Here is a 21,099-nt window from a genome sequence, read left to right on the forward strand (position 1 = left end):
TAGAGGGACCTGATCCTAGATCAGCATTCCTACTATGAGACGCTTGGTACATACGTGCTCAAAGCTATTCAGAAAGCTTTTCAACAGTTGTGCCTTTGGCTGGAGCTGGAGGTTCAGGTGAACTGGCCATTGAAGTGGTGCTGTAGAGAGGATGACACCGCAGGGAGGGCACCTTTACAATGGAATGAATGCAGGAGGAAGTGATTGAGTTTGTTTTGGAGGTGCAACCACCAGAATAAAGCTTACCTGTCTTGTCCTCATCCCCCCCACCCCAAGAATGTTTATTTGGGAACCAATAGGTCTTCAGTGGCAGGGCCCATAGTCATAAAGCATCTAAGTACGAGTGCTGATCTAGGGAATGCTTTGCTGATAAACCTGTGAATACCAGGGTGTTGGAATAAGAAGTGGGCCCAAAGGTTTATGTGTGTGTGTGTGTGTGTGTGTGTGTGTGTACAGTGTGTGTGTGTTTACAGTTCCGTGCCGGTCCCTAACACTGGGGGGGTTGGAGCAGGGCTGTGCGTGACCTGGATCTGTGTGGGGTAGAGCGTTTGAGTGTGTTTCAGGGCAGCTAAGTGGAGAGTGTGTGTGGGGTAGTCGGTCATTCACAGTGTGTGTGTCAGGAATATTGATCTGAGACAGATCACACGGTTAGTGTATCTGACACATTTTCCCACGTGGAATCCTCCATCGTTCACTCAGCTACGTGTGTATGTGTGTGTAATGCAGCCAGATCCTCCTAGTCATATAACCAGTACCGTCGCTCCATCAGACCAGACGCCATGGCGATCAGTTGAGGAGGATGTAATTTGTTTTGATTGGCGTCTACATTAACTTGCCGTCGGTCCTCAGCCAAACTCTGAGAAGATTAAAGGACCATGTGTTAATGCTGTGTGAGCAGCRACCCACCGCACTCTGTCTGCCTCGCTACAAAATAACAGTTCTCATCTCAGCAGCAATGCTCCCATACAGTCCTTCTCATTAGATCTAACCTCCGTTTTGTCTTGCCTCTGAAAAGGTATGCGTAAACTTCGGCACAGTACATTTGTTAAGGGCAATTCCACGGAAACGGAATTACACTGAGACTCCAATTTTTCACTTTAGAATGTATGCARAACAAAAAACGTTGATTTCAAAGTTTAACAAACGATACAACKCTATGCACAATGACTACTAGAAAAATGTACACAGTAAATAAAATGTAAAACATTTACTGGAACAAAACTGTGCAGATTAAAAAYTTGGTAACAGAATTTCAGTCAAATGTCCTTCCGTTTTATTCTGTTACCTAACTTTGTATCTGCACAGTTCTTCCTGTAAATATGTTTTTGTAAAGTTTTCTGTGGAAATTGTTAAAATAGTCCTTGTGCATAGAGTTATATGGTTTATTAAACTTAGAAATCAATTTTTGTTTGGTAAACATTTTAAAGCGAAATATCTGACTGGGCGATATATCAAATGAATGCTCTAACGATCACTTTCCCTCTTCCGCTCTCCAGTTATTGCTCTCTCCTCCCCTCCCTCTACCTTTGCCGGCCCACTCTCCCTGCAATTTTCCCTTATTATCCTGGTAGGCATCCTTCTCTCTCTCATACTCCGCTTCCCCTCATCCCCCTCTTCTTTCCACATGTATTTTTCAAGCTGGAGGCTGTCTGACCTAAATCTAGCAAGCAGGCAGTGACAGGAATTAAGGGTGGTGCGGTGGGGAGGGAGGGACACAGAGGGGTGGAGGGAGGGAGGGAGGGACAAAAGGCAATGATTCCAACAAATTAGCATGCCAGTTAATGGTGCTCATCCTGGCTATGTGGTATGGCCCAGAGTGAGGGGATGGGGGATAGTGAGGGGTTGGAGGGGGGGATGACAACCCTTTGTACAAAGGCCCCTCAAGGGAAATTAAACTCCTCATTCTGAAACATCTTCACCCGTGCTACTGCTCGGCTCTTCTACTCTGCTGCATGTGTGCCATTTGRCCACAGCGAGCGAGAGACATTCACACTGTTTCCACTCTCCATATCACATTTTCCACCTTTTTGAAATCCTGCTGCTATTTTTAGTCCTAAACTCTTCTCAGCTGTGAGGAATCTGTGGCGTGCAGCAGTAGCCACAGAGGCTGTGATATTGTCCAAAAGCAACAACACAAGCACTGCATGGCATCATGCTGCTGCAGAGGACACAGGTGCACAACCTCCTYGTGTGTTGCCTTAGCCTAACAATTAGTACTGATGTCTGATGCCTGAGCATACCACTTCACTGCGCTCTGAAGCAGGATTATGGCGTCAGCATGCTTTGGTTTGAACTCGGCTGGGCAAAGCGAACGAGTGTGCGCGCATATTCCCTTAACTGACTTGCCTAGTTAAATAAAATAAAAAACAAATAAAAGATGTTTGCTTAAAAAAGGGGGAAAGTGGCAATATTACCCCATGACAGTAGAGGGCGATAAACTGGTAATAAGCCATCTACGGCCAAACAAGGAAGAGATGTGCGGGACTGATAAAATTGCATACAAAGAGAGACCCGGGAATTGCCTGGAATCTACTAGATTTGCAAGACATATAATATGAGAGAGACGGATGTAGGGGCATACGGCCTAGAGAGCGACGGTGGAGGGTTTCAAGACTTCTTTTGGGTAAAACTGCAGCAGGAGACCCTCGACTGGRCGATTTTTATATCTAATTAATGCTCCAACTCTCTCTCCCTCTCCCGCTCTCCAGTTATTGCTCTCTCCTTCCATACATCTCTACTTTTGCCAGCCCACTCTCCCTGCAATTTTCCTTATTATCCTTGAAGGTGTCCTTAACTCTCTCATACTTTGCTGCCKCCTCCTTTGATTTTATGTCAGCTAGCGCTAGCTGTTGTTAGCAAACATGGCTACTCTTTTCCTTGACTACAATAGAAAATACAAAAACATAGCTCATCCTCTGTTGAAGATGGCATGTTGCTTTCCGTCTTACTTCTGTACCTCCRGCCAAGCAATGCTCGAAGTTGTAATTTGCCATGTTGAATCGAGTTACSGGGCTGAATCGAGAAGAAGAATAAACTTGCGTCACCCCTACAGTTGACCAGTCACCGATGAAGGGGCGTAGACTTTGGYTCCCGAACTTAGGTTTTCCTACCAAAAGTGCACACGAACAGCCGAAAACTCCTGCCAAAGACAAAACTGTCACGAAATGTAGTCATAATATATGTACAAACTGTTTCAGTTGGGAACCATGCCGAGGCCTTTAGACCATACTTCTTTGATACTTACGTTTGGCCTGCATGGGGAAAATTACGTTTGCTTGAATTGGGATTTGGGTAAGATTTTAAAATCCTTTTGTGTCAGGCTACACACACAGTGCAGCCTGTACAGTTGACCCCAGGCAGGATGGGGCCATGGATTCATGCTGCTTATGCCAAATCCTGAGTCAGCCATCAGCATGATGCAACAGGAACCACTCCTCAATTGTCCAGTGTTGGTGATTGCGTGCCCACTGGAGCTGCTGCTTCTTGTTTTTAGCTGATAGGAGTGGAACCAGGTTTGGTCGTCTGCTGCAATAGCCCATCCGTGACAAGGACCGACGAGTTGTGCGTTTCGAGATGCCATTCTGCACACCACTGTTGTACTGCGCCGTTATTTACCTGTTTGTGGCCCGCCTGTTAGCTTGTACGATTTTTGCCATTCTCCTTTGACCTCTCTCATTAACAAGCTGTTTTCGCCCACAGTATTGCCGCTGACTGGATGTTTTTGTTTGTCTGACAATTCTCTGTAAACCCTAGACACTGTCGTGCATTAAAAGCCCAGGAAGCCATTTCTGAGATACTGGAACTGGCTTGCCTGGCACCGACGATCATACCACGCTCAAAGTCGCTTAGGTCACTCGTTTTGTCCATTTTAATGTTCAATCGAACAGTAACTGACTGCCTCGATGCCTGTCTTCCTGCTTTATATAGCAAGCTACGGCCACATGACTCACTGTCTGTAGAAACAAACCATTTTTGTGAACCTAATAAACTGTCCGCTGAGTGTACCAGTCAAATGTTTGGACATCTACTCATTCAAGGGTTTTTCTTTATTTTTACTATTTTCTACATTGTAGAATAATTGTGAAGACATCAAAACTATGAAATAATCCATGGAATCATGTAGTAACCAAAAAAGTGTTAAACAAATCATAATATATTTTAGATTCCTCATAGTAGCCACTCTTTGCCTTGATGACAGCTTTGCACACTCTTGGCATTCTCTCAACCAACAGCATGAGGAATGCTTTTCCAACATTCTTTAAGGAGTTCCCACACATGCTGAGCACTTGTTGGCTGCTTTTCCTTCACTCTGCGGTCCAACTCATCCCAAACCATCTCAGTTGGTTTGAGGTCGGGTGATTGTGGAGGCCAGGTCATCTGATGCAGCACTCCATCACTCCTTCTTGGTTAAATAGCCTTTATACAGCCTGGAGATGTGTTGGGTCATTGTCCTGTTGAAAAACAAATTATAGTCCCACTAAGCGTTAACCAGATGGAATGGCGTATCGCTTCAGAATGCTGTGGTAGCCATGCTGGTTAAGTGTGCCTTGAAATCAAAATAAATCACTGACAGTGTCAACAGCAAAGCACCATCACACCTCCTCATYCATGCTTCACRGTGGGAACCACACATGTGGAGATCATCAGTTCACCTACTCTGCATCTCACAAAGACACGACTGTTGGAACCAAAAATCTCGAATTTGGACTCATCAGACCAAAGGACAGATTTCCACCGCTCTAATGTCCCATTCTTYTCTGCARATTTTCTCAAGCTCTGTCAGGTTGGATGGGGAGCGTCACTACACAGCTTTTTTCAGGTCTCTCCAGAGATGTTCTCAGGTTCAAGTCCGGGTTCTGGCTGTGCCACTCAAGGACATTCAGAGACTTGTTCCGAAGCCACTCCTGCGTAGTCTTGGCTGTGTGTTTAGGGTTGTTGTCCTGTTGGAAAGTGAACCTTTGACCACAGATGGAGATCCTGAGCGCTCTGGAGCGGGTTTTCATCAAGGATGTCTCTGTACTTCACTCTGCTCATCTTTGTCTCGATCCTGACTAGTCTCCCAGTCCCTGCCGCTGAAAAATATCCCCACAGCATGACGCTGCCACCACCATGCTTCATCGTAGAGATGGTGCCAGGTTTCCTCCAGACGTGACGCTTGGCATTCAGGTTCATTTGTGGTTTCGTCAGACCAGAGAATCTTGTTTCTCATGGTCAGAGTCCTTTGGTGCTTTTTGGCAAACTCCAAGGGGGCTTCTCCCCCGATTTACTCAGTTTGGCCAGGCGGCCAGCTCTAGAAAGAGTCTTGTTGGTTCCAAACTTCTTCCATTTTAGAATGATGGAGGCCACTGTGTTCTTGGGGACCTTCAATACTGCAGAAATGTTTTGGTACCCTTCCCCAGATCTGTGGACAATTGTGTGATCATGCTCTTCGTAGCTGATGTGAGCAAGACCTTTAAACAGGTTAACATTCACAAAGCCGCGGGGCCAGACGGATTACCAGGACGTGTACTCAAAGCATGCGCGGACCAACTGGCAAGTGTCTTCACAGACATTTTCAACCTCTCCCTGACCGAGTCTGTAATACTTACATGTTTCAAATAGACCACCATAGTCCCTGTGCGCAAGATAGCGAAGGTAACCTKCCTAAATGATTACTGCCCCGTAGCACTCACGTCGGTAGCCATGAAGTGCTTTGAAAGGCTGATCATGGCTCACATCAACACCATCATGCCAGAAACCCTAGACCCACTCCAATTCACATACCGCCCCAACTGATCCAAAGATCTCAATCGCACTCCACCCTTTCCCAGCTGGACAAAAGGATCACCTATGTGAGAATGCTGTTCATTGACTACGGCTCAGCGTTCAACACCGTAGTGCACACACAGCTCATCAMTAAGCTAAGGACCCTGGGACTAAACACCTCCCTCTACAACTGGATCCTGAACTAGATCCTGATTTGGCATGGGTCCACAGATCCTCAAAAAGTTGCACCATCGAGAGCATCCTGACCGGTTGCTTTACCACCTGGTATGGTAACTGCTCGGCATCTGATCTGAAGGCTGTACAGAGGGTATTGCGTACGGTCCAGTACATCACTGGGGCCGAGCTTCCTGACATCCAGGACCTATGTACTAARCGGCGTCAAGTGTCAGACTCCAATCACCTAAGTCATAGACTGTTTTCTCTGCTACCGCACGGCAAGCGGTACCGGAGCGCCAAGTCYAGGACCAGAAGGCTCCTTACCCCCAAGCCATAAGACTGCTTAACTAAACTAATCAAATGGTCTCCCGGACTATTTACATTGAACCCCCCCCTTTGTTTTTACAGTGCTGCTACTTGCTGTTTATTATCTATGCATAGTCACTTTACAAATTACCTCGATTAACCTGTACCCCCGCATATTGACTCTGTACTGGTACCCCCTGTATTTAGCCTAGTTATTGTTATGTACATTTCTTGTTGCTTTTATTTTTTTATATATATATATTTTTTTTTTACTTTTAGTATATTAAGTCAATATTTTATTAACTCTAGTTCTTGAACTGCATTGTTGGTTTAAGGACTTGTAAGTAAGTATTTCACAGTATTCGGCGCGTGTGAYGAATAAAATGTTATTTGATTTGAATTCCTTCAACKTCATGGCTTGGTTTTTGTTCTGACATGCACCGTCTACTGTGGGACCTTATATAGACAGGTGTGCTTTTCATGTCCAATCAATTGAATTTACCACAGGTGGACTCCAATCAAGTTGTAGAAACATCTCAAGGATGATAAATGGAAACAGGATGCATCGGAGCTCAATTTTGATTCTCATAGCAAAGGGTCTGAATACTTATGTAAATCAGGTTAAAAAAATGTTTTTATATATACATTCGCAAATAAAAAATAAACTGTTTTCGCTTTGTCATTGTGGGATATTGTGTCTAGATTGAGGAAATGTTTTATTTAATCCATTTCAGAATAAGGCTGTAACCTAACAATGTGGGAAAAGGGAAGGGGTCTGAATACTTTCCGACAGCACTGTATATGGCATCTTTGGGCCATTTTATTGTGTTTTCCATAACCCCTCAAGCATTTTAAGCTGTCCACCCGGGYTCTTTTACTCAGGGCCCCCCCTTCCAGCATTGGGGAACATCCCGCACCCCACCTATTTCTATGGGCACAAGCACTGTTCATGACACCAGCTGTTCACACCCCTTTTGTTGGTGGAGATAATTTTTCAGGGTTAATTAAAGCTTATTTCCTGCAATTTTACACATTTTGTCAAGGGGTGCAAACATAGTTTTGCAGTTTTAAATATAATTTTCTTGCAATTCTATACATTTTGCCACGTCTAATATGTATTCATGTGATATTTGAGTAACAAAAAAATTACAACAATATCTCAAAAACAAAATGACAAAAGATTAGCTGACATGGGCTAATTTGATCTGGACATTTCTGACAAGTTATAAATAGCTCTCTAAGGTATACAATGTCTAACATGACAAGAGGAACTGATGATGCACTACACAATTCTCGAAATTGCACCTTGTGCATACTACTATTAGACCTTTCAAGAGTAAGTTTAATGTCTGACTTAGTTCCTTAAAAACAGTTATTTTTATTTTTGGCGGGGACCTCCCACAGTTTGGTAACCACTGTAATAGAGACCCACAATGGAGTGAATATATTGATAAAAGTATATTCACCTCCACTGTGGTACTCTGTACGGCCCCATGCGGCTGGTTGGTGGCTGTACAAAAGACCTCAGAGTGGAGCATCCATACTACTGAGATGAACTTGATTAACCAAGTTGATTTCACCTGTTGAGTCTCCTCTCAATGCCACACTCTTGCCACTAATTATCAGGACTGCCCTGGCTTATTCACACCTTTTAGTTTGTATTTAAATTCTSTCAAGCCATTCCTCCGTTTCTTTCCAGTTGTGTTAAGAGTAAGTTTGTTTACTATTTTCCATTTATATTTTAGTCAAGTCATGACATTAAGATGTCTTCTAATTTCCTTATTTGAAATATATTGGTTGAATAGATTCATACTTATCACCTGCTTATGTCCCTCCTTTGTTGCAGAACCACACACATTCTACTTTACCATGTCCAACCACAAGTCCTGAATAAATATATGAACTTTGTCATCTGCCAGAGTACCCCTGGTGAAATCTATCCAACCATTTACCTATCTTGGGTTTCTTAGCCTATTTTTCAGCGGCAATATTGGAAATTACTGCCAGGGGGGGTAATGGACCAAATCTGCGATGGCACTATACCCAAAAATATGTATTTAGACATGCCCTTATTTAGTTGGTAGATRTAAWWWTTAYATTGTTTGGAATGATTTTACCCTATTTTCTAACAGGAAATCCTGGTTGACTGACATGCTTCCCAGAATTCCCCCAATCTTAACAATGTTTTTCAAGGTATCTAGTCTTAGTCTACCAAGTTTGATATATTGAATAATTAATTCACCTATCCTCTCGACTAAACGTATACACTGAGTGTACAAAACATTAGGAACACCTTACTAATATTGCGCTGCACCCCCTTTTGCCCTTAGATCAACCTCAATTCGTCGGGGCATGGACTACAAGGTGTCAAGTGTTCCACAGGGATGCTGGCCCATGTTGACTCCAAAGCTTGCCACAGTTGTGTGAAGTAGGCTGGAGGTCCTTTGTAGAGGTCGACCGATTATGATTTTTCAACGCCGATACCGATTATTGCAGGACCAAAAAAAGCCGATACCGATTAATCTGCCGTTTTTTATTTTTTATTTGTAATAATGACAATTACAACAATACTGAATGAACACTTATTTTAACTTAATATAATACATCAATAAAATCAATTTAGCCTCAAATAAATAATGAAACCTGTTCAATTTGGTTTAAATAATGCATAAACAAACTTTTGGAGAAGAAAGTAAAAGTGCAATATGTGCCATGTAAGAAAGCTAAYGTTTAAGTTCCTTGCTCAGAACATGAGAACATATGAAAGCTGGTGGTTCCTTTTAACATGAGTCTTCAATATTCCCAGGTAAGAAGTTTTAGGTTGTAGTTATTATAGGACTATTTCTCTCTATACGATTTGTATTTCATATACCTTTGACTATTGGATGTTCTTATGGGCACTTTAGTATTGCCAGTGTAACAGTATAGCTTCCATCCCTCTCCTCGCCGCTACCTTGGCTCGAACCAGGAACACATCGACAACAGCCACCCTCGAAGCAGCGTTACCCATGCAGAGCAAGGGGAACAACTACTCCAAGTCTCAGAGCGAGTGACGTTTGAAACGCTATTAGCGCGCACCCCGCTAACTAGCTAGCCATTTCACATCGGTCACACCAGCCTAATCTCGGGAGTTGATAGGCTTGAAGTCATAAACAGCGCAATGCTTGAAGCACAGCGACGAGGTGCTGGCAAAACGCACGAAAGTGCTGTTTGAATGAATGCTTACGAGCCTGCTGGTGCCTACCATCGCCCAGTCAGACTGCTCTATCAAATCATAGACTTAATTATAACATAATAACACACAGAAATACGAGCCTTAGGTCATTAATATGGTTGAATCCGGAAACTATCATCTCGAAAACAAAACGTTTATTCTTTCAGTGAAATACGGAACCGTTCCGTATTTTATCTAACGGGTGGCATCCATAAGTCTAAATATTCCTGTTACATTGCACAACCTTCAATGTTATGTCATAATTACGTAAAATTCTGGCAAATTAGTTCGCAATGAGGCAGGCTGCCCAAAATGTTGCATATACTCTGACTCTGCGTGCAATGAACGCAAGAAAAGTGACACAATTTCACCTGGTTAATATTGCCTGCTAACCTGGATTTCTTTCAGCTAAATATGCAGGTTTAAAAATATATACTTCTGTGTATTGATTTTAAGAAAGGCATTGATGTTTATGGTTAGGTACACGTTGAAGCAACGACAGTCCTTTTTCGYGAATGCGCACTGCATCGTTTATATGCAACGCAGGACTCGCTAGATAAACTAGTAATATCATTAACCATATGTAGTTATAACTAGTGATTATGATTGATTGATTGTTTTTTATAAGATAAGTTTAATGCTAGCTAGCAACTTACCTTGGCTTCTTACTGCATTCGCGTAACAGGCGGGCTCCTCGTGAGGCAGGTGGTTAGAGCGTTGGACTAGTTAGTTAACCGTAAGGTTGCAAGATTGAATCCCTGAGCTGACAAGGTAAAAATCTGTCGTTCTGCCTCTGAACAAGGCAGTTAACCCACCATTCCTAGGCCGTCATTGAAAATAAGAATGTGTTCTTAACTGACTTGCCTAGTTAAATAAAGGTGTAAAAAATATAGCGACCATTCCGATTAATCGGTCGACCTCTAATCCATAGCATGGATAGAAGAAGGTTCCTTTATCTTCAACCTCGTGTTGCGTTTTCGGTTTGTTGACTACTCAGACCTTGGCTGCAGCTCGGGTCACTTAGTCTATGTTAATTCTTAACTCRCATGTCTTATACCCTCGGCTCGGAAGTGGGCGTTTCCTCCTTTAGGGCAATTCTCTGGGCGTACCAAGTTACGAGGCAAGGTCTGGATTTKACTCAGATCCAATTTAGACAACTAACTTCACATTTCATCTTTACCAAAACATCCTCTTTGATTTGGACATTTCCCAACCAACGTACAATGTATAAACATCAAGCATATACTAGGAAAACTCTTAAGTTACAATGTTTTCGTTATAACGTTGTCCTTTAACTTTTAATAACATAACAAAAATGACATTCATTTTCATATTCCATCTATCGTCATTACCACCCTTGTGGCTGACGAAACCCATTGTCCCAAAGTCCATTTATTGCATGTTAATGTTCTGAGGCCGGTTCTCCATAGTGAGGGGACAAAGGAATTTTGTCTGCTGCCTTAGATTTACAATGGGTGGGAGGTGTCATAAACCCCCCCACCTTCATACCCCTCGATCTCTTCTCCTCTGGTGGGTGTGAGAGATCTCTCTGTTGGATTGTGGTCCCCGGTAACCTGACCCGAGCAGTTCGGTCATGACACTACCTCATCTTTGTACCCCACACATTATCTGTAAGGTCCCTCAGTCGAGCAGTGAATTTCAAACACAGATTCAGCTACATAGGTACGGTATACGTAACAACAACATTACATTCAGTACCACTTAGTYTCACTTCCTGGCTGCTCATAAATTCAGTGGAGAACCGGTTCTCCAACCACTAGGACCATCCCCAACCTCTCCCGTATCCCTAAGAAAGTTTTGGTTTGGCCTGATGTTATTATGATGTACATCATGACAATGGACTTCAAGACTTTGATCATGTAACACATTTTCTCTCCATCTGACCTACCCGAGGCTGAACTAGTGACCATCTGTCCTGCTACAGTGCCTTCAGAAAGTATTCATACCCCTTCATTTATGCCACATTTTGTTACAGCCTGAATTCAAAATTGATGAAATAATAAAAAAATTCACCCATCTACACACAATACCCCATAATTATAAAGTGAAAACATGTTTTTGGAAATGTATTGCAAATGTACATAAGTATTCTACATCTGTAGAAGCACCGTTGGCAGCGATTACAGCTGTGAGTCTTTCTGGGTAAGTCTCCAAGTGCTTTCCTCACCTGGATTGTGCAACATTTGCCCATTTATTCTTTTTAAAAAATCTTTAAAGCTCTGTCAAATTGGTTGTTGATCATTGCTAGACAACCATTTTCAGGTCTTGCAATAGATTTTCAAGCAGATTTAAATCAAAACTGTAACTAGGCTACTCAGGAGCATTCACTGTCGTCTTGGTAAGCAACTCCAGTGTAGATTTAGCCTTGTGTTTTAGGTTATTGTCCTGTTGAAAGGTGAATTGATCTTCACATTTCTGGTGGAAAGCAGACTGAGCTAGGTTTTCTATGATTTTGCCTAATAATATTACTGAGTACCACTCGCCATATTTCAAGCATAGGGATGGCTGCATCATGTTATGGGTATGCTTGTAATCATTATGGACTGGGGAGTTTTTCCAGCATGAAAGATAGATTTGAGCCGGTCGGTCACTAATGTTGTATTGGATTTGCCCCAAACATAACACTTTTCTATTCAGGACAAAAAAAGTATTGCTTTGCCACATTTTTTGCAGTATTACTTTCGTGCCTTGTTGCAAACAGGATGCATGTTTTGGAATATTTGTATTCTGTACAGGCTTCCTTCTTTTCACTCTGTCAATTAGGTTAGTATTGTGGAGGAACTACAAAGTTGTTGATCCATCCTCAGTTTTCTCCTATCACAGTCATTAAACTCTGTAACTGTTTTTAAGTCACCATTGGCCTCATGGTGAAATCCCTGAGCAGTTTCCTTCCTCTCCGGCAGCTGAGTTAGGAAGGACGCCTGTATCTTTGTGGTGACTGGATGTGTTGATACACCATCCAAAGTGTAATTAATAACTTCACCATGCTCAAAAGGATATTCAATGTCTGCTTTTTACATTTATTTTTWATGTACAAATACAGTGGCAAGAAAAAGTATGTGAACCCTTTGGAATTACCTGGATTTCTGCATAAATTGGTCATAAAATCCATAAAAAAGTCACAACAATAGGCAAACAGTCTGCTTAAACTAATAACACAAACAATTATATGTTTTCATGTCTTTATTGAACACACTGTGTAAACATTCACAGTGTAGGGTGGAAAAGTATRTGAACACTTGGCAGCAATAAACTCAACCAAACGTTTTCTGTAGTTGCGGATCAGACCTGCACAATGGTCAGGAGGAATTTTGGACCATTCATCTTTACAAAACTGTGTCAGTTCAGCAATATTCTTAGGATGTCTGGTGTGAACAGCTCTTGAGGTCATGCCACAGCATTTTTAATCAGGTTGAGGTCAGTACTCTGACTGGGCCACTCCAGAAGACGTATTTTCTTCTGTTGAAGCTATTCTATTGTTGATTTTACTTCTGTGTTTGGGTCATTGTCATGTTGCATCACCCAACTTCTGTTGAGCTTCAATTGGCGGACAGATAGCCTTACATTCTCCTGCAAAATGTCTTGATAAACTTGGGAATTCATTTTYCCGTCAATGATAGCAAGCTGTCCAGGCCCTGAAGCAGCAAAGCAGCCCYAAACCATGATGCTCCCTCCACCATACTTTACAGTTGGGATGAGGTTTTGATGTTGGTATGCTGTGCCTTTTTTTCCTCCACACATAGTGTTGTGTGTTCCTTCCAAACRACTCAACTGTTTCATCTGTCCACAGAATATTTTGCCAGAAGCGCTGTGGAACATCCAGGTGMTCTTTTGCAAATTTCAGACATGCAGCAATGCTTTTAGATATAYTTTTGTAACCCTTTCTAGGTTTATGCAAGTCAACAATTCTTAATCAAATCAAATTGTATTAGTCACATGCGCCAAATACAACAGGTATAGACCTTGCAGTGAAATGCTTACTTACGAGCTCTTAACCAACAATGCAGTTATATTTAAAAAAAAATACAGATAAGAATAAGAGAGAAAAGTAACTAGTAATTAAAGAGCAGCAGTAAGATAACAATAGCGAGACTATATACAGGGGGGTACCGATTTAGAGTCGATGTGTGGGGGCACCGGTTAGTTGAGGTAGCATGTACATGTAGGTAGATTTATTAAAGTGACTATGCATAGATGACAACTGAGTAGCAGTGGTGTAAAGAGAGGGGAGGGGGGCAATGCAAATAGTCTGGGTAGCCATTTGGCTAGATGTTCAGGAGTCTTATGGCTTCAGGGTAGAAGCTGTTTAGAAACCTCTTGGACCTAGACTTGGTGCTCCGGTACCACTTGCCGTGTGGTAGCAGAGAGAACAGTCTATGACTAGGTTGGCTGGAGTCTTTGACAATTTTTAGGGCCTTCCTCAGACACCGCCTGGTATAGAGGTCCTAGATGGCAGGAAGCTTGGCCCCAGTGATGTACTGGGCCGTTCGTGCTAGCCTCTGTGGTGCCTTGCGGTCGGAGGCCAGGCAGTGATGCAACCAGTCAGGATGCTCTCTGGTGCAGCTGTAGAACCTTTTGAGCATCTGAGGACCCATGCCCATAATCTTAGGTCTTCTGAGATCTCTTTTGTTTGAGGCATGGTTCACATCAGGCAATGCTTTATGTGAATAGCAAACTCCAAATTTTGTGGGGGGTTTTTATAGGGCAGGGCAGATCTAACCAAAAAATCTCAAATTTTGTTTCATTGATTGGACTCCAGGTTAGCTGACTCCAATTTAGCTTTTGGAAAACTCATTAGTTTAGGGSTTCACATACTTTYCCCAACTTACACTGTGAATATTTAAATGATGTATTYAATATAGACAAGAAAAATACAATACTTGGTGTGTTATTAGTTTAAGCACACTGTTTGTCTATTGTTGTGACTAAGATGAAGATCAGATAAATGTATGACTAATTTATGCAGAAATCCAGGTAATTCCAAAGGGTTCACATACTTTTTCTTGCCACTGTAGGTTGCCCTTTTTGCAAGGCATTCTAAAACATCCCTGGTCTTTGTGGTGAAATCTGTGTTTGATAGTCACTGCTCTACTGRGTGATCTTACAGATGGTTGTATGTGTGGGGTACAGAGATGAGGAAGTCTTTCAAAATCATGTTAAACACTGTTATTGCACACAGAGTGAGTCCATGCTTATTTTGCGTCTTGTTAAGCACATTTTTACGCCTGAACTTATTTAGTCTTGCCATAACAAAGGGGTTGAATACTTATTGACTCAAGACATTAGAGCTTGTTCTTTTTTATTAATTTGGAAACATTTCGAAAAACACAAGTCCACTTTGACATTATGGGGTATTGTGTGTAGGCCAGTGATAAATATAAATGTAAACCATTTTAAATTCAGGCTGTAACACAACAAAATGTGGAAAAAGTCCAGGGGTATGAACACTTACTGAAGGCACTGTATACGTAACAACAACATTGGGCGGTAGGCCTATGTTGATTTTTCTCAGTAGTGCCCCTCTAGTAGCTGCGGGATGCTCTGCCGATCATTGTTTCGGTTGTTTCTCCTCTTATAATTATAGACTTTCTGAATATGCAAATCATAGAAACATTGCTGGAACATTTGTCATGTCTATTCTCCAACATGGTACAGTAGACTGCAATCTTAATAGTTGGCCTCATGTCTAAACACGTGTTCTTTTGTTTTCAGGCTGTCTGCTGGTTGAGGAGTTGTGGGGCTCCCTGCTGATCCCAACGTCCTTCCGATGAACCCCATGAATTCCATGAAACCTGGCCTGCCTCCTAATCCACACAGGTGTGTACCAACTACCCACCCAGCCAGACAGCCAGCCCATCTCTCCTCCCTCTCCATTCGATAAGGATGATTCTTAGCTTTGATGTGGTTTTGTAGATTAGAAGAATGGCTGTGACTTTCAGGGTCTGTATTCACATGTCTCAGAGTAGGAGTGCTGATYTAGGATCAGGTCCTCCCCTCTTATTCATTATGATTTAAAACACAAAACTGATCCTTGGTCATACTCTGAGATGCTTTGTGAACACGGGCCCAGAAATACATCCTTTCTGTGAATTTCTGTCAAGGAGGCAAGGGAGAGTCRAAATGAACTGACCGATAAAGTGATCTTCTTTTGAGGATGGCTGGTTAAACGTGGGAGTTGAGAAAAGAGTGTGACAGTAAAGGTTTTATTTTAATGAGAAAGTACACCCACACACACACAAGGCAAAAATGTCACCACCTCTCACTCCAACATAGCTTACTCAACAAAGTTKTGTGCTGATATAACCCTCACTTCAGTCTGGTTTGCTTGGATAGAGGCCAGGGTCTAGCCTACCAACATCACCTACTACGACCCCAACAAAGAGCTCAGACTCCAAGTGGACGCGTCGAAGTATGGACTAGGTGCAGTGCTACTGCAAGAAGGAAAGCCCATCGGCTACGCGTTCAAATCTGACTGTGAAATTAACTACGCTCAAATCGAAAAGGGACTGTACGCCATTCTGTTCGGGTGTAAGCGTTTTCATCAGTACGTATATGAACGACAAGTCATTGTGAAATCTGACCACAAGCCCCTCGAGTCAATCATGAGGAAACCGCTAGCCGCAGCCCCGCCAAGGCTACAGAGAATGATCCTTCAACTACAAAAATACGACTTCACAATCACTCACCGTCCAGGCAAAGACATCCCTGTCGCAGACACACACTCCAGGTTTCTTACCTACAAGGACAGCAGCCTCAGTGAAGGCATGGACATGCAAGTGCACACTGTGTACAGCAACTTACCAGTTAGTGACACAAAACTGAAGGAGAGCTGAGCAGAAACAGAAAAGGACACAACTCACACAGCTGAGGAAAGTCATACAGGATGGATGGCCTGAGGAGAGGAGAAAATCACCTCTGAGTGTCTGAGTTCTGGAAACATCGTGATGAACTATCACAGATGAACGGAATCATTTTCAAAGGAGAGAAAATCATCATTCCTACCATTCTCAGAGAAGAGAATGCTGGCCGCATGGAAACGGAGAGCACGGGACATTTTTGTTTTGCCCCGGAATGTGCAAACAAATAGAGGACATTGTTAATAAATGCCCCACATGTCTTGAACGATGCCCCTCAAACACCAGAGCCAATATTACCTCACTGTATCCCAGACCAACCCTGGCAGGTCGTGGCAACCAATCTGTTCACCTGGAACAACGAGGACTACATCTTAACAGTGGACTACTACAGCAGATACTTCGAACACGACAAGCTTCACAGCACCACATCTGCAGCTGTGATACACAAGCTGAAAGCAATCCTTGCCAGGCATGGCATTGTAGAGACTTTAATATCTGACAATGGCCCCTGTTACAAATTAAATGAGTTTGAATCYTTTACAAAAGCATGGGAGTTCACACATGTCACCACAAGCCCACATTACCCTCAAATGAATGGCCTTGCTGAAAAATCTGTGCAGATTGCTAAATCAYTCATGGACAAAGCAAAAGCAGACGAGAGACCCCTACCTCAGTCTCCTTGAATACCTCAACACTCCAGTTGACAACTTCAAATCACCAGCCCAGCTGTTGATGAGCCACAGACTTCGCTCAAACCTTACCAGCACTAACCAGCAGCTGCACCCTGAGGTCGTCAGCTACAAAGAAATGCATGAAAAACGTGCACAGACACAACTACGACAGGTCAGCGAGACCACAGCCACCACTGAACGACGAAGAGTCAGTTAGAATCCAGGAGCATAGCCACTGGAAGCCAGCAGTCGTCATACAGCCAGCTGACACTGAACATTCATATCACGTCCGCACCGCAGAAGGAGCAGTGTACCGTTCAAACTACAGAGCATGTATTTAAAAGAAACGCTTAGAATATGTTGTACATTTTTCTTTAAAAAAAAGGGATGTAATATTCATATGTGTAAACATACTGAATTGTAATTGGATGCRTTTAACCGCCGTATCATACTGCGCTATGATTGGTTAAGACCACCCAGGGGGGTGAGGTCATATTCGGTTGATCATGGTATGAGACACRCGAACATGCCAGTTATAGCTTGCTAATAACGAGCTATGTTTAGAAATATCCTGTCGTACTGCATTTTATTTTGTACAAAGCGTGCAAAATAAGACGTGCCTTTTGGCTTTATAGTTGATATGAAAACCAAGTTGATATGAAAACCAAGAGAGATGGAAATACGTTTGACAAAATTCTGTAATTAGTCCTGTCTATACAGAAATAAATTAAATCATTCAAAATACTTCACAAGAAAGCATGACTTAGCCACAGAGGAACAATGATCATTAGTAACAAAAAATGTCATATTTTGCTTTGTATTGTTTCAAATCAGAAGCTCTCATAGGTTTATGCCTATTTGGGAAACCCGCAATTTGGGCAGCGCGTGGCAATAGGCCTAGCTGTCAGTGAAAAGCATAAAAAATATGTGTGAAGATAATGTGTCTTGAGTATAATTAAACATTTTGAGACGAGAAGAAGCGGAGTGGTGTGGTGAAGGCCAGTCTCTCCAGAATGGCTCATCGGTTGCCAATTCTTGCACATTCATTGTGTGAATTGTTTGCCCTTTTTATTTTATTTGATCAATTCCCTATTACATATGTCACCAGTAATAAATGTACCGTTAATCCTTGTCATTTGGTTACATTAATTTATGTTAATGCATGCATTAATTACTTTCAATTGCCTTTCTCATTCTTGGAGTGGAGAGGTCTTGGAGTGCGGAGTTCACAACCTGCTACACTTGTTTTTTTTTTGTTTTGTTTTTTTCTTCATAACCATAATTTACCAGATTTGTCATTTTTTCATTCCTTTTTGTTTGGAGTGCTCGATGTGAACAATGAGCATGTGTCTGGTTTCTCTCTCCTAATAATGTTGAGGGAGCGTGCGCGCCTGAGCATGCATAGAAGTACCTGGCCTGCTGCGTGGCAATGTAGGAAAGTGTTATTTTTTWAATTTATTTTTACATCCATTGCGAATGATAATATATTAAAACTATAGTTTTTCACTGTAAGCTATTTGAAAAATCTTTCGAACAATCTCCCTCGATAATCACCAATCCTCGATGTGGAAGAGCAATGGAATTTATAGGCCTAGTTCCATGCGCTCATTTCTTTATGCGCCAATGGATCATGGTGTATCAATATGTTGGTGACCTCGCATTAGTTGACTTTTAGATGTTTATCATTTTAATTCAGATTTTTATGATTAACCATGTGACAATGATTTTGAGAAACGAAAACATTATTATTGCAATGAAATTGTTCCATTAAAACGCGCATATGAAAATCATAACTGGCACGTAAAACGGAAGAAATGGTAGGATAAATTGTAAGCTTCCCCAAACTTGAAACTCACGCGCCGCCTATAAAGTCTTTCTAAAATAATTGCCTCCACGTTTTATGGTCGGGTTTTGCCTATAGGCTACTTTGMATGAAGGTAAGACATGCCTCATTTAAATGAAATAAAACATTCAGGTTTCAAACAAGAATGTTTTTAAAATGCATACTGCCTCCAGCTCACATTGTGAAGTGGTGGATGACGCGCTGATAGCCTGTTGCCTGCACTTGAATTGTGAATGGGGGGCGCGCTTCAATAGCCTGTTCGAGAAATAAATACATTAAAAAATAAAAAAAAATTTTTTTTGAACTGTGCACCAAACTGTGTTAACACAAGCATTTAGAATTGTTCCGCAATGAATGGGCTTATAAAAGCATGTTTACTCCAGCAGCAACCAGCTGATGAGCTCTGTATGCTGTGCGTGTGTGTGACAGTTGTGTTGGATAAATAAGATACACGATGACTAATACACACAGGCCAATTTAATTCCACTAAATTATGCAAATTAACCTATAGACTGATGAGCATGATGGTCAAATGTATTTCCACCGACTGGTATTTCCATGAATGAATATAAGCATTATTTTGCAATGAGATTTTTTTTTTTATATCTCCCAGTCATTTTGGCCTGCAACAGTTTTATTTATGGACTTTTCATTTTTTTTATCAGCCAAAATAACAGAAACCATGCTGTGCCTGTGTGGCCACTGTGCCAGACTCAACAAGATGTGCGCTGCAAGGCTGATTATGGAAAGCAAACAGGAATAACTAGAGCAGTCCTGTTTTATCCAGTATGAGTCACACACGTAACTTCTCTCTTGGCACTGCTACTTTTACCCGTATCTAGGTGACGGCTTTGTCTCCATGGAGACATGGTGCAGTGTCGTGTGATAATGTGATTGACATGCACAGGCAAATCCACTGAGTAAAGCACAGGCGGCACACATGCCCAGCACAGATTTTTAAATATGCAAGGGCTATAGCAAAGCCAGAATCTTCAGGCATGCATGTTGCTTACATGTATAAATACATGTCCATATTTCTCTCCTGACTCAGCAAAGCTCCAGCATCCGCTCAAAGCTCCACAGACTTATCCGCCTTAACCCATAGTTGAGGTCCCTGAAGGGCCACAGAGGAAGTGTTGGCCACGATCCAATTCTCCAGTCAGTAATCTCTCTGTCTCTCCTCCTCCTCAGTGACGGCTCCTACCCTTATGACCCTGTGTCCTGGCAGCAAGGCAGCAATCAGCCGGCAGGCTCCCTGTCTGTGGTAACCACAGTGTGGGGGGTAACCAATCCTTCACCCAGCCAGGTATGGATAGACACGTGACCCCACGAAAGCAAACCTTAAGRGTGCGTTCCAAATGGCACCCTATTCCCTATGTAGTGCACTACTTTTGACTAGGACCCATTTGGGACGCTACTTACAGCTGCAATATGTCACCCTCCCTTCCCTTCCTCCACATGCGATACATCAACATTCCAAAGTACAAGAATCATTGCGGTGAATCATATTAGAACTAGGTTGATAGTGATTCACCTCATCAACACTCCTGTTTGTTTCTCCTCCCCCTCTCAGGTCCTGGGTGGGAACCCGATGGGTCCAGGTGGGAACTCTGGTGGGGGAAACATGATGCCCGGCCATAGCCCTGGGATGGGCCAGCAGTTTTTAGGTCAACAGGGCTACCCGGAGCCCAACAAAGGCTACATGCAGCAGGGCATGTACGGCAGGGGCAATGGGGGATACCCCGCCGGGCCTGGATACGTGGGCAGGTAAGCGACAGACAGACCGACCGATATAGCCCAGGCCACGTGTTTTTATCTCCGCTCATTCATGTGGAATTACCTCGAGGAGAGATTTGGAGGCAAAGATTAAGGGAGTCAACATCTCCCACACACACACATACCCGTGTTGGTAATATGCCTCTGGCCACTACAGTATGTGAAGGCTGGATAGTGTCAGAGCTCCTCGTCCATCTTCTTGGCTGCAACCGTTTCCTTTTAGTGAGACCTGTCTCTGACTCACCCATTAACAGCAGTTTCCTTTTGTCTTCCCCTCTCATACCATTGTGGATTCAGTCGACTAGTAGGCTATTTAATCCTGAGTGGTGCACTGCAAAACTAAATCGATTAACATTCAGGGTGACACTAATCTCAATACACCATTAATTTTTGAATAGCTGGAACTGTTCCCTCCGAGCACAAGGGACAAGTGTCCAAACCAAAACAGAATGAATTAGCTGCCAGACATACATGTTGTATAGTAGTCCT

General features: G+C 42.6%; 1 protein-coding gene across 4 annotated transcripts in view; it reads left to right on the top strand.

The window, feature by feature from the left end:
• Nucleotides 1-21,099, top strand: part of LOC111974508 (zinc finger MIZ domain-containing protein 2) — a 63,515-nt gene that overhangs the window by 17,125 nt on the left and 25,291 nt on the right. For all 4 annotated transcript variants that reach the window (XM_024002238.2, XM_024002236.2, XM_070447162.1 and 1 more), the window contains exons 2-4: nucleotides 15,176-15,280; nucleotides 20,026-20,140; nucleotides 20,408-20,601. In XM_024002238.2, the coding sequence (XP_023858006.1) occupies nucleotides 15,231-15,280; nucleotides 20,026-20,140; nucleotides 20,408-20,601 (359 nt within the window). In that variant the 5' untranslated portion in view covers nucleotides 15,176-15,230. The remainder of the gene's footprint in view (nucleotides 1-15,175; nucleotides 15,281-20,025; nucleotides 20,141-20,407; nucleotides 20,602-21,099) is intronic.

Source organism: Salvelinus sp. IW2-2015, linkage group LG15, assembly GCF_002910315.2.
Source record: "Salvelinus sp. IW2-2015 linkage group LG15, ASM291031v2, whole genome shotgun sequence".
Lineage (NCBI taxonomy): Eukaryota > Metazoa > Chordata > Actinopteri > Salmoniformes > Salmonidae > Salvelinus > Salvelinus sp. IW2-2015.